Source organism: Elaeis guineensis, chromosome 1 (assembly GCF_000442705.2).
Source record: "Elaeis guineensis isolate ETL-2024a chromosome 1, EG11, whole genome shotgun sequence".
NCBI lineage: Eukaryota > Viridiplantae > Streptophyta > Magnoliopsida > Arecales > Arecaceae > Elaeis > Elaeis guineensis.
In genome coordinates this window covers 171,211,338-171,223,847 of record NC_025993.2, presented here as the reverse complement: position 1 = coordinate 171,223,847, position 12,510 = coordinate 171,211,338, and the positions used below count along the sequence as shown (strand labels likewise).

At 36.5% G+C, this 12,510-nt stretch overlaps 1 protein-coding gene across 1 annotated transcript; it reads left to right on the top strand.

Moving 5' to 3' along the window:
- The first annotated feature begins 8,663 nt into the window (after window positions 1–8,663).
- On the top strand, window positions 8,664–10,894 carry LOC105039555 (protein TIC 55, chloroplastic). Its single transcript, XM_010915744.4, has 3 exons — window positions 8,664–9,247; window positions 9,464–9,566; window positions 9,680–10,894. Exons 1-3 carry the CDS (start codon window positions 8,700–8,702, stop codon window positions 10,796–10,798), a joined length of 1,770 nt encoding a protein of 589 aa, XP_010914046.2. The 5' UTR covers window positions 8,664–8,699; the 3' UTR covers window positions 10,799–10,894.
- The last annotated feature ends 1,616 nt before the right edge of the window (window positions 10,895–12,510 follow it).

The window sequence follows — 12,510 nt, the reverse complement described above, 5'->3', positions numbered from 1 at the left end:
TATGAAAAGAGCTTCAGATATATTTAATTTGAATCCAATTTAATTTAAAAATTAAGGCCGTTGAGTTATGAACCCAATCATCTATATGAATACCATGCTGACCATTCGACATAAGACTGAATATCACATGATACTCAATGAGACAACCTTTGCAGATTTCCCACGAAAGTCACAAATAGGTTTAATCTTGAACTGTTCAGGGTAAATTGGAGTGTTGTCCTGAAATTGACTCCAATCCTGAACATTTTATTGGATCAGATCTTTCCCTATGTTAACTCTTGTGTGAACCAAAAAAAATGTCTCCCAAAAATAATAGTAACACAAAAAGCTAGGCCACCCAAACCAGGCCCCGGTAGCCTTTCTATGCAGGCCGTCCACTATTGTTTTAAGCTTAACTAAAAACTATTTTGGAGTCTCGAGTAGCTATTCCGGAACTCTACAGAAGCTCAATTTTGATCCCTTCAATGTAATGTTTTGCTTTGTCGAAGATGTCTAAATAGAAAATAATGCGACGTTGTGGAAAAGATTTGTCAGCATGTGGAATTGAAGAGGTAAAAGAGTGTGCTTTGGGCTAGGAACAGATTTATCACCATTCTAAACAAAATTGCTTTTAAATCTAAAAAGGATAAGCGCTCTTTGCTAGAAGGGCAACTTCAGTCGGAGTCAGCCCTGAAGAGGTGAGATGGATAGAAATTAAAAGATAAAGATCTGGTTTTTTTTTTTCTTTTTTTTACTTTCGTGTGGATTGTAAGTAGAAGCTGGAAAGCTCTAAGGTTATATTTGGTAGCTGGCAACCTATTCAGATTGCTGGTAATTTAATATGATAATCTGGATTACTATATTTGACATATTTTTTATGATAATGCAGATCACCTTGACAATTCAGATTGCTTGGGTTGTAATGCAGATCATCTTGGCAATTCAGATTGCCTCATGGGAGGCAATCTAGATTGCTTTGCAGAGGGGTGGCTATTCAGATTACCACTTCTTTGACAATATTGCAATAAAAATTTTGGACAAAATTATCCTTCAAAAACATCACATAAAATTTATTTCCCAACCCCCCTCCTCACCCCTCTCCGTATGCGCCCCTAGCTCGTGGCTCCGCCGTCTCCCTTTGTCTGTCTGTGGCTTCTTCGCCCTTGTCCCCCACCACCTCCCTGTAGCTCCTCCACGTCCGTCGCCACCACCCCCACGACTTCACATGCATCTGCCGCCTCTCCATCCCCCTAGTGTCCGTGGTTTTTTACATCCCTCGATCCGCTATTTCTCCGCACCATCACCACATGACCCACATCACTTCCATTACTTTTCATCAAAAAAAAAGAAGAGCATCAAAACAAAATTATTGGAGGTATTTTAAAATTTTGATTTCATATTATCGGTAATATGATTGTCATACTAAATATGTGAATCAAAATTTTTAATAATTTTACTGTAACATTATCTATGTGTATCAAATATAATAATTAACATTACTGACAATTTAATGATGACAATCTATTCTAATCTATATTATCTTTCAAGATTGTATGGTAATGCATCAAACATGACCTAAAGAATCTGAATAGGATTCAAAAAATCTTGTGGTTGATGATTGACAAAACTCCAAAGCGCGAGAGATGTAAAATTAGTGCGAGCCATGAGAAACCTTGAATATGAATATAAGTTGTTCTGCAACTTAGTGACCCTCTGCAGGGCATCACCTAAACACCCGATGAAAGCAACTCTCAGTCTAGTGATCCTGGGAGTTATATAAAGAATACTTGGTATAGGATTTGCACGAAGGAAGGTGAGGACATTTTTTTATAGTAAAATAGTCCTATAATTTTGACACTTGCTACGTCTCAAATCTGAAATATAATACAACTATATCATCAAAGAATGCAGAGGTTACAATCGGATCGAATCGGATCATAAACAGATCAGATCAACTACAGATTGGGTTAGAAAATATCAAATCTGAATTCGATCTGTGTAATAAATGAACCATCCGACCTGACTCGTTTAAGCTGTTTATTAAACAAATAATCTGTTTAACCGATCCAACTCAACCTATTTAACCTATTTACTAAATAAATAACTTATTTATCAAAATCAACATGATTTGACCTGTTTAACCTGTTTGTTTAAGAAAATTGATTGTTTTGGGCCTAATACTATTTGAATTTTCACATATTTAGTTTAACCTTAACAACAAATTTAAATATAAACATCAAAATTAGAAATCAAAAATAGATAAATTTAATTTAATAGAGTTAAATAATAACAACAATCAAATGATCAATATAATATAAAAAATAATAACTATTTTTTTATACAAGACTATAAAGATTTAACAAATATAATAGCTTGAAAATGTCTAGCACGAAGAATTAGATATCTATCATTCAATGTTACATAAAACCCAAATAGAAAATTAAATACAGAGGAAATCCAGACCATCCTAGATTGAACAAACATAACTAGCTAGAAATAAGTTCGAGCTAATCTCCTAAAAAGAACTCATTTTAGTTCCTGCATGAAAAATTTGGATTTTAGCAATGTTCAATTGAGTATAAAATATTGATAGAGAAAAAGTCAAGGATACAAACATATGGTATAACTTCAAACATATGGAACTGCTTATCCAGATTCTCATGCATCTCAAGAATGACAACAAGATTATTGCATCTAAAATCATTAGAATAGCAAAGAATGGAAAAGAAAAATCCATGCATATCTAGAAGAGGAAGATGAAGCTCAAATCTGATAATTAATCTACACCTAAATCAAAATGACTACAACCGGTTGCATATATAAGAAGGTCATCCAAGATTGTTGCCGTCATCAAATATATATCCAAAAATCATTATAGCCTCCATATACAAATCTTAAAGTAATCTCAAAATTACTTAAAATTTAAATAAGTATTTAAAATTTCAAATAAAAACAATATAACAACATCCATTGTTCTTAGTCAAAAAAAAAAATTAAAAAGAAGTTCCAAACAAAATACAACATAATAAGATCTCAGCGACGGCTATTGGGGAAGAAAGCACCGGCCATTTAAAGAGAAAAAGGAGAAAAAAATTCTAGATCTCAAACGACCAAGGCACCAACCAGCACAAGGCCCATCAGCGACGACCGTTGGAAAGAAAAGGAGAAAAAAAATGGCATAGATCTGGACTCCCTCAGTGATGGCCGAGTGCCAACGAATATGGCCACCTCATCTCAAGCACCGACGATGATGGAGGACCGAAGGAGGAAACCAAAGAAGAAAATCGAGGGAGGTTTGACTTCACAGTTCGCCTGATCGTTATTAGGAAGGAAGCTAAAAACACCAACCATCGAAGGAGGAGTAGAGTACCTTCGGCTATCATTGAAAAATGAAAAGAAAGTTGGAAGCACTGACCATCGAAGGAAAAGTGGAGGATAGAAGGAGGAATCCAAAAACCCTAGATTTAGAAATCGGATCGGAGGAGGAAAGAGAGTAAAGAGCCTTTTATACTCAAGATGGGACCGAGGGCGAAGGATCAATGGCAGCAATCAATTTAAACTATTTAATGCTTTAAGCTATAGTATTGCGCATTTACGAGTTACAACTCGATCCGATCCGACCTATCCCAATCCATTTATTAAATGGATTAAACGGGTCAGTTGTCTGAAATCTGAACCCGATCCATTATTAAATAGGTTAAATGGATCAACTCGTTTATGATCCAAAATCATTTAATCCAAACTCAAATTTGTTTAAGGTGGGTTGAACGCGAGTCAAATTGGCAAGTCGGGTTGATTTTTGCCACCTCCGAAGGATGCCGTGCTCGATAACACAAAATCAATATTCATAATCATTAATAAAATAAAAGATCTACCATAGATAAAATATAATAAAGAGGTTCAATTTTAATCATTCATTCAGTAATTAAACTAAAACCAATTCAAAGTATTTAAATCTAAAATCAAATACTAAAATTCATATCATAAAATTCATAAATAATTGACTACAAGTTCATAATCATCCAATAAATTAAATTTAGTTATAAAATTTTTAAGTTTACTAGCACATATCCCCAAACTTGGATCATCCATCCTTCCTGGTAGTATTATTCTGTTAGAAAAGGAAAATAAAAGCAAAATAAGCTATAGTAGCTCTGTAAAAATAAAGCCTATACTTTCTTACTGAATTAAGCATTAGTTTTTTCATATAAACAATACATCAATTAGAAAAAATAATAAATATTATAAAAATAGAGCATTTCATAGTATAATATATAAAACAAGTCATAAAGACAACATGCCTTTATAAATCATGAATATTTTACAAATATGATTCATAAATCATTACCATCATATGTTTATATAATATTTTAAAATATTGCTCATAGATATTCATATTATCACTTTATACCCATGATAAGATCATGCTTCTCAATCGATAGAGTTTTATTTTTCACACCAACTTTAAATCCACTAGCGGGGCTATATTTGTTATAGATACTAACTTCAAGTGTCGATCTTCCTCAATTCTAAAAATCATGCATAGCTATCTGAGAGCATTTAAAACTTTATATCTTTTTTAAACAATATAAATATATAGGTAGGAAAAATAATAAAAGATACGATAAAATTTATATTTCATAAATATGCTATTTTTATAAAAATATTTTTATGGAATCATTTTTATCATAATAAAATATATTTTTTATTTCATATTATTGATCTTTTACTTTATAAAAAATATGATTTCATCAATAGCAGATTATATATATAGAAAACATAGTAATTTAAGTGTAAAATCTACTTTTCTAATCCATTCTAGATTTTTAGACTTCCTTAGGAAAATCGGCTAATCCTATTTAAAATATTAAAGACATAATCAATTTCTATTTGATGAATTCAATAGAATTAAATTATAAAGAAAAAAGATTGTTGACCGGATGGTTAGTCTGAAAAGCTATCCGGGCACTAGGGCAGTTAGGGCCTCCTAGCCAAGGCTCAAAATGGATCCACAAGGAGATGGGACTCAATACTAGAATCATAAGTCTTCTTAAAGAGAGAAAGTGGGTGAAGAGAGAGAATAAGAAAGAGAGAGTCCTCATCTCTCCTAGAAGAGGAATACCAAGATCGAGATCATGCCAGAAGGCTCGACCAGCAGTCGATGGCAATGACCAGCCGACAAAAAATATGAGAGAGTGATTCAAAAATAAGGGATCCACCTTTTCTCCATGATTTTTTCGATCATTGGCCAATCACTGACCATCATGACCTTTGAAAAGGATGGTAAGGAGGTCGGACGACATAACCCAAAGTGTGGTTTCAATGGGTGGCAACACCGGTGGTCAGAAAAGAGGAAGAAAGCTCGACCAAAATAAGGGTTGAACAAGGATTTTTGTTTTTCAATGGATTTCCAACGAAATCGATGATCCTAGGCAATGCTTGAGGCCATGGAGAGGAGAGAAATGAAAGAGGACAAAGGATCAGGGCCTTAGATTTGGCAAGTTTTCATCACCAGCATAGTGAATCCGATGGCAGCTACCAAGAAAGGAGAGAAAAAAGCGACGGTGGCTGGCAATCAGTGATCTTTCAAGGGGGAGAGGATTCTGGTAGGACAGGAGGCCTTTTAAAGATGGAGGCAAGCCTCTAGTTGGCTCAAGAATCCAACTCCCATCGAGAGTTGTTGAGGAAGAAAACTCCCTTCTAGTCCTTTCTTTCCTTCTTTATTGTTGTTTTTTGTTCTGGATTTGTATTGGGCTGGTCCAATTTGAGGAGCTGGGCATTGCAGCACTAATCTCAAATAATGAAAGATGCTGACCAATATGCATCCTTGAAGTGAATCATGTCTCACTGGAGTCCCTACCCCATAGCTTTTAAAAGCTGCGTGCAATTCTGCAAGAGGGATTATTTTTGTGGGGTACTTGTCGAGAAGCTACCTTCAAGACCAGCTAGCGATGATCACGGACAAGATAGCCCACACATGTCCTACTTGTTTTCTCTTGTTACGAGTTCTTAAAGTCAGCAATCAACTCCATATAACCTTTTTGTAAGCTCAGGGAATGCCTAATGTTTGTATGTTCTATCTTGATAAGAGTAATTTTTTGTGCACCACGTGCAGCGCAATAGTAGCGCACCATCAATAATATTGGGGCATGTAGTGCATTTAGATAGAATAGATATTTAATGCCACTCAGTTTTTTTCTTTCCCTAATTTTTAGTGATGAAAATATTCTTTCTTTTATATAACAAAAAAAAAAGAATAGTATTATTGCTTTCTAATGCTTTATATGATTTTTTATGAATATATATGACGTTCTGAACCATATATGTGACTTTTTGTATATTTATGACATCTTGAATAATATATATGGCTTTATGATGTCTTGTATGACTTTCTGTGAATATATATGACATCCTGAACAATATATATGACATCCTGAACAATATATATGGCTTCCTAACTCTTATATAACTTTTTGTGAGTATGATATTTCAAACAATATATATGATATTTTGAATAATATATATGACTTTCTAATGCCTTATATAACTTTCTGTAAATATATATGACATCTCAAATAATATATATGACTTTCTGTGAATATATATGATATCCTAAATAATATATATTACTTCTTAATACCTTATATGACTTCTTATGAATATATATAATATCACGAACAATATATATGACTTTCTGTAAATATATATGATGTTCTAAAAAATATATATGACTTTTTGATGTCTTATATAATATCAGAAAATCATATATATGGTTAGGCTGGCAATTCATGTTCACAGATTATAAACGGATTGTATCGATCTGAAGGTATAATATAGGTTAGCTCAATCCGAATACGATCCATTTAATTAAATAGATCGATCTATGAAACACGAACACGATATGAATATACACCGGTTGACACAATATGACCTATTTAACATGATTAATAATCGTGTTGGTGGATCAAATGAATACATGACCTGTCTAATGACCCACCTAATGATCCATTTAAGAGGATCTATTAATCTGTTTAACTTGTTTTAGCCTATTTTAATCTATATAATCCGTTAACTTATTTTAACCTGTTTAATTGAACGAACCAATGTGGGTCAGCCTGTTTAAGACACGAATTTATCGTGTTATAAACGGATCAATCCGTTTATGATTTGAACTCATTATTCCAAATTCGAATTCGTCTAAATATGTATCGTATCGTATCTATATCAACAAGTCGTATCGAAAATTGTCAACCCTATATATAGTTAGGATGCCATATATATTCATAAAAAGTCATATATATTATTTGGGATATCATATATATTCACAGAATATCATATAAGATATTAAGAAGCCATATTATTTATTGAAGACGTCGTATATATTCATAGAAAGTTATATATATTGTTCGAGATATCATATATATATATATATATATATATATATATATATATATATATATTCACAGAAAATTATATAAGATGTTAGGAAGTCATCTATATTGTTCAGGATGCCATACATACTCACAGGATGTCATATATATTATTTAGGATGTCATATATATTTATAAAAAACTATATAAAATATTAAGAAGTCATATATATTATTTAGGATGTGATACATATGTATATGGTTTAGAATATCATGAATATTCACGAAAAATCATATAAATTATTAAAAAATAATATTATTATTATTTTATTATATAAAAAATATTTTTATCATTAAAATTTAAAAATAAATAATATTAAATATATATTTTATTATTAAATATATTATATATTTTAAAATAATTAAATAATATATTACATATTAAATTTATTGCACCGCATGTGTGCACAGAGACTTCCTCATCTCGATAAAAAGGGTTTGTGCTATTCTTCGAGGAGGGAAATTAAAAAAAAAAAAGGAAGGAGACACGTTAGTTGGTACTTGAGCCATACCACACTAATGGAGGCCCCATCAATGATAGGACGGGCAATTATTAAACAAAATGGACTGTTAGGTAATCAAATACGTGACCGGGAAGAATTCTTTTTTGGATAGATTTACATTACAGACAAAGTCGATAAAAAGAAGTACCACATCAGTATGTTCAATTCAACACATCTCCGTCTAACCATCCCAACAAATCGTTATTCAGGTGGTTATAAAATTTTTCGATTCAAAATACTGAGATGATATTTTTTGTACAGCTTTATCTACAGTATGTATGGTACTAAATCTATCCAAAAATTTCCCACTACATGGGACCAACATAAACAGGTTTCCAGCCCATACACAGCCAGTGGGTAGGTGGGTTAAAGGAAAGCTCATTTTCTACAGAAGAAGAAGAAGAAGAGAGAGAGAGAGAGAGAGAGGAAACCTCATTACCTATTTTCGTATTTTACCACCGGTAAATCGTGAGACATTGAGAATCCGGACAGGCATGCGCTGGCCCGAGTTATGCCAACCATTATTCTCAAATTAAAACAGTACATATGAAGTATTCTATGTATTTTCTTGACCAAATTGTACAGTTTGTTTGTTCCTTTCTTTCAACTTTCTTCCACGACCACCAAGAGTAAGAAGGGAACAAGAAACGTCTAGTGATTGAGAGGCCATCCTCGACCCAAGTGTCACACTTATTTGTCTGTATCTCTCCCATCACCCCATTTCAAGTATGACATTTCGACCCATTTGTGTGGTCAGGAGATGGAGGCAGGCTGAACATGGCGATGGAATGGAGGAGGAGAACAGTAGAACTCGTATACATAAACACCCTTGGAAAAGCTCCTTAGGAAACTTAAAAGATCTCCCCATCGCTCCCTCCTTAATTACGAGGGGAGTATCTCCCACCATGGCACTCTTTCATCTCTCGTCTCTATGCCTTCTCTCATTCCACAAAGCACTGGACTCCTCTTCCTCTGCTCTCCCCTGCAAGCCCACTTCCATATATCCAGTCTCCACGACCGATGCGGCTCCCTTTGGTAGTTCTAACATCTACAAAACAAAAAAATTTCCGAGGAAAAGGAGACGACTGGGAGAGTGCTGGGCTGCAGTGGTGGAGGATGTGGACAAGGAGATATTGCTACCAGCGGGAACAGAGGAGCAGCAGGAGGAGGAAGCCGCCGAGGAGTACGACTGGAGGGAGGAGTGGTACCCACTCTACCTGGCGGCCGAGGTGCTCGACGACGCACCACTCGGCCTCACCGTCTTTCACAAACAGGTCGTTCTGTATCGAGATGGTGGCGGCGTTCTCCGTTGCTACGAAGACCGATGCCCCCACCGGTATGAAATTTTGCTAGATTCGTGATCATTTCAGGCATCGAAATCAACTTCTTAATTTCATATCAATCTTTACGTGATGGCGGCATGAAGTAACTAACACTCTCAGAAGACATCACATATCATGCTTTTCTGTTACTCTGCTTTCGTTTCATTTAATCTGCACTGACTAATTGCTGAAATAATGAGATGGTGAATCGAGTCTGGAAACCTTTTCAGATTAGCAAAACTCTCCGAAGGACAGCTGGTTGATGGGAGACTGGAGTGCCTCTACCACGGTTGGCAATTCGAGGGCGATGGGAAGTGCGTGAAGATCCCACAGGTTTGATCACCGGAATTCTCTCCATTTTTCATTTGCTCTTCCGATATCCAGACGATAACTAGATCTTGAAGCAACAAATAGAATAACTTCATACGATGTCGATTTCGTTGCAGTTGCCGGAGGGTGGCAAGATTCCGCTGAGAGCGTGTGCTAAAACCTATGAAGTTAGAGAATCTCAAGGAGTGGTGTGGATCTGGATGTCGGAGAAGAACCCACCGAACGTTGACAAGCTCCCCTGGTTCGAGCACTACGACAGACCGGGCTTCCAAGACTTATCCACCATTCATGAGCTCCCTTACGATCATTCCATCCTCCTCGAGAACCTCATGGACCCTGCACATGTGCCCATCTCACACGACCGAACCGACTGGACTGCCAAGAGAGAAGATGCCCAACCGCTGGTCTTCAACGTCACCGAGAGAACGAGCAGGGGATTTGCAGGGCAATGGGGCCGATCGAAGAATCCGGCGCTGATGAACTTCCTTCGATTCCAAGCACCCTGCGTCCTTTCGAACAACTTGGAACTCGTCGACAAGAAAGGTGAAAAGCAGTACTTCTCGGCTCTCTTCCTCTGCAGGCCATCAGGCCAGGGGAAGTCGATGCTCATCGTGAGGTTTGGAGCGAGCACGAGACCGGTCCTTGCCAAATTGGTCCCTAAATGGTACTTCCACCAGAATGCCGGCAAGGTTTTCGAGCAGGACATGGGCTTCCTTTCATCGCAAAATGAAGTTCTGATGAAGGAGAAGGTGCCCACGAAGGAGCTCTACCTTAATTTAAAATCCTCCGATGCTTGGGTTGCGGAGTATAGGAAGTGGATGGATAAGGTCGGACACGGGATGCCTTACTACTTCGGGCACAAGTCTATCTCGCTGCCCCAAGAGCCTGCAGTGGTGGAACAAGCTCCGGCGGGGCTGGTTGCTGGGATCTCAGCTTCGTTCCCTGCCAAGGGGGGAGTGGGAACTCAACACGCACCGAATCCGGCAAATAGATACTACCGCCACGTCGTCCACTGCAGGGGCTGTAGAAGTGTTGTCAAAGCATTTCAAGCGTGGAAGAATGTACTGCTGTTTCTCACCATCGCAGCTGCGGGAGCTGCAATTCTGGCAGCGGCTCGGAAATGGAAGGTAATTGCACTGGCATCAGCAGCATTGTTCCTCGCTGGTTCATATGCCTGCTCTTCTGCAGTTTCTCTCATCACAACCAACTTCATTAGGACACATCGAAGATTGTGAGGCAGCAGAATTTTATGATTTTTTATAAATGTGTTTGCTAAGATAAACACAGGTGATATGTGCAACTTGCTCTAATATTGAAATTGGTTCCTCCAATTCTCAGCCGCCAACAATTTTGGGGAAGAATGCTTGGGCTGAAAAGAAAACAAAATGATCAGAGATTGGGTCGAAATAAAGCCTTCAGAACGTTGCTTATGTTTAGAATAAATGATCATTTTATAAATGTTACCAGATTTTTACCACAAAGAAAAAGGAACAAACGTTACCAGAGTGAAAGATCTTGCCGGTATTTAGTATCGTACCGAAAATAATTTTTATTTTTTTCTAAAATAGTGAGCCGGATTGCCAGTAGTATATATTATCTAGTTTGGATGATACATGTCGCTTATCAAACAATAAGAGGTGATCCTATTTGGTTTCAGCAGCATTGTTCCTGGCTGAATCTCCTGTCTGCTCTAGTGCAGTTGCCCTCATAATAATAAACTTGATTAAAGAAAACAGATGAATTTAGATAATAAGGATCTCAACCACATCTCTCTGCACTTTATTAAATGATACATGTTATTCTATATGATTTTGAGAAACCTATAGAAAAATGAGAAGCATGCCTGCTGCAGTGTAGATCCCTTCCCAATAACCAACTTCATTAGGACAAGCAGATGAGTGAGGGTACCATTTATCTACTTAGACATGTTAAATAATACAGATTATTCAATATTGCATAAGATTTTTGGGTTCCTATTCGTACGGAATAGGGACTGCGAAGAAGGTTGGACCAAAGTTCTTGAAACAGTTGTCCAACTTGGAAGAATGATCGGTCAGGAAAAGGAGGGACGGGGGTAAAAGGAAGCATCCAATTGAAATTTGGATCAACGTTCATTTTATTGATACTGCTGTATTTTTGTGGAAAATATATTAAGAAACCATCACCAAATTGAACGATCCTGCAGTTGCCAGCCACAAACCAGAACAGGATGGGCAGTAAGCGCTTTTATGGATGGTAAACAGCCAGATAATTCCCCAATATATATCATCCACCTCATGACCTCTGCCGCCTACTGCTCATTATCGATCAAGACTTAAATGGTAATAACAACTGTTATGACTGATACAACACCAGAACAACATGCATGATGAATATACTCCAGAACCGTAAAAAAAGACATGCTAAATCCATGGTTAAGAAGCACTGTTCGGAAGTCCAAATGCTGCTAACCTGGAATCTCCATACTGAAGCACAGATCGCAATCTCAAAATTGTTATAGTGGCGCTGCTCGTCTCACAGGTGCCAATTAATTGTTCTTTCTAAAGCAGCTAATGTTGCAAGAAACAATCAAGGGCAGAGCTGCAAGTCACAAAGAAGGGCAAGGTTTAGGTCTGCTGTGAAGCTGAAAGTAAGATTCTGCTAGCAGCTGCCTGTAATGTATGGTGGATTTTATAGTTCTTGTTTGGCATCCTATACTCAAGCAGTGCACTTCAAAGTCACAGAGTGCTGTACGTTTCTCAAAGTCCAGTGTACTTCCTACAGGCAGGCCCTAGTGGAAACTAAGTTTTTGCTCCAGACAATCTAAACTGCAACTTACAAGCTAATAGGTTTCATGCACACATGGTATCATGATTCCTTCTAATCTAAGTTGCTATTGAAGAGAACTAGAAATGAAATCACAATGAGATTCAATTTCTGTAAGAAAGGAGGTTCTACATTTTATGAA

Excerpts from the sequence above, each read along its gene's own strand:
- LOC105039555 (XM_010915744.4), top strand. The coding sequence starts at position 8,700 with ATGGAGGAGGAGAACAGTAGAACTCGTATACATAAACACCCTTGGAAA. Across the intron at positions 9,248-9,463 it reads GAAGACCGATGCCCCCACCG|ATTAGCAAAACTCTCCGAAG; the intron begins GTATGAAATTTT and ends AAACCTTTTCAG. Across the intron at positions 9,567-9,679 it reads AGTGCGTGAAGATCCCACAG|TTGCCGGAGGGTGGCAAGAT; the intron begins GTTTGATCACCG and ends ATTTCGTTGCAG.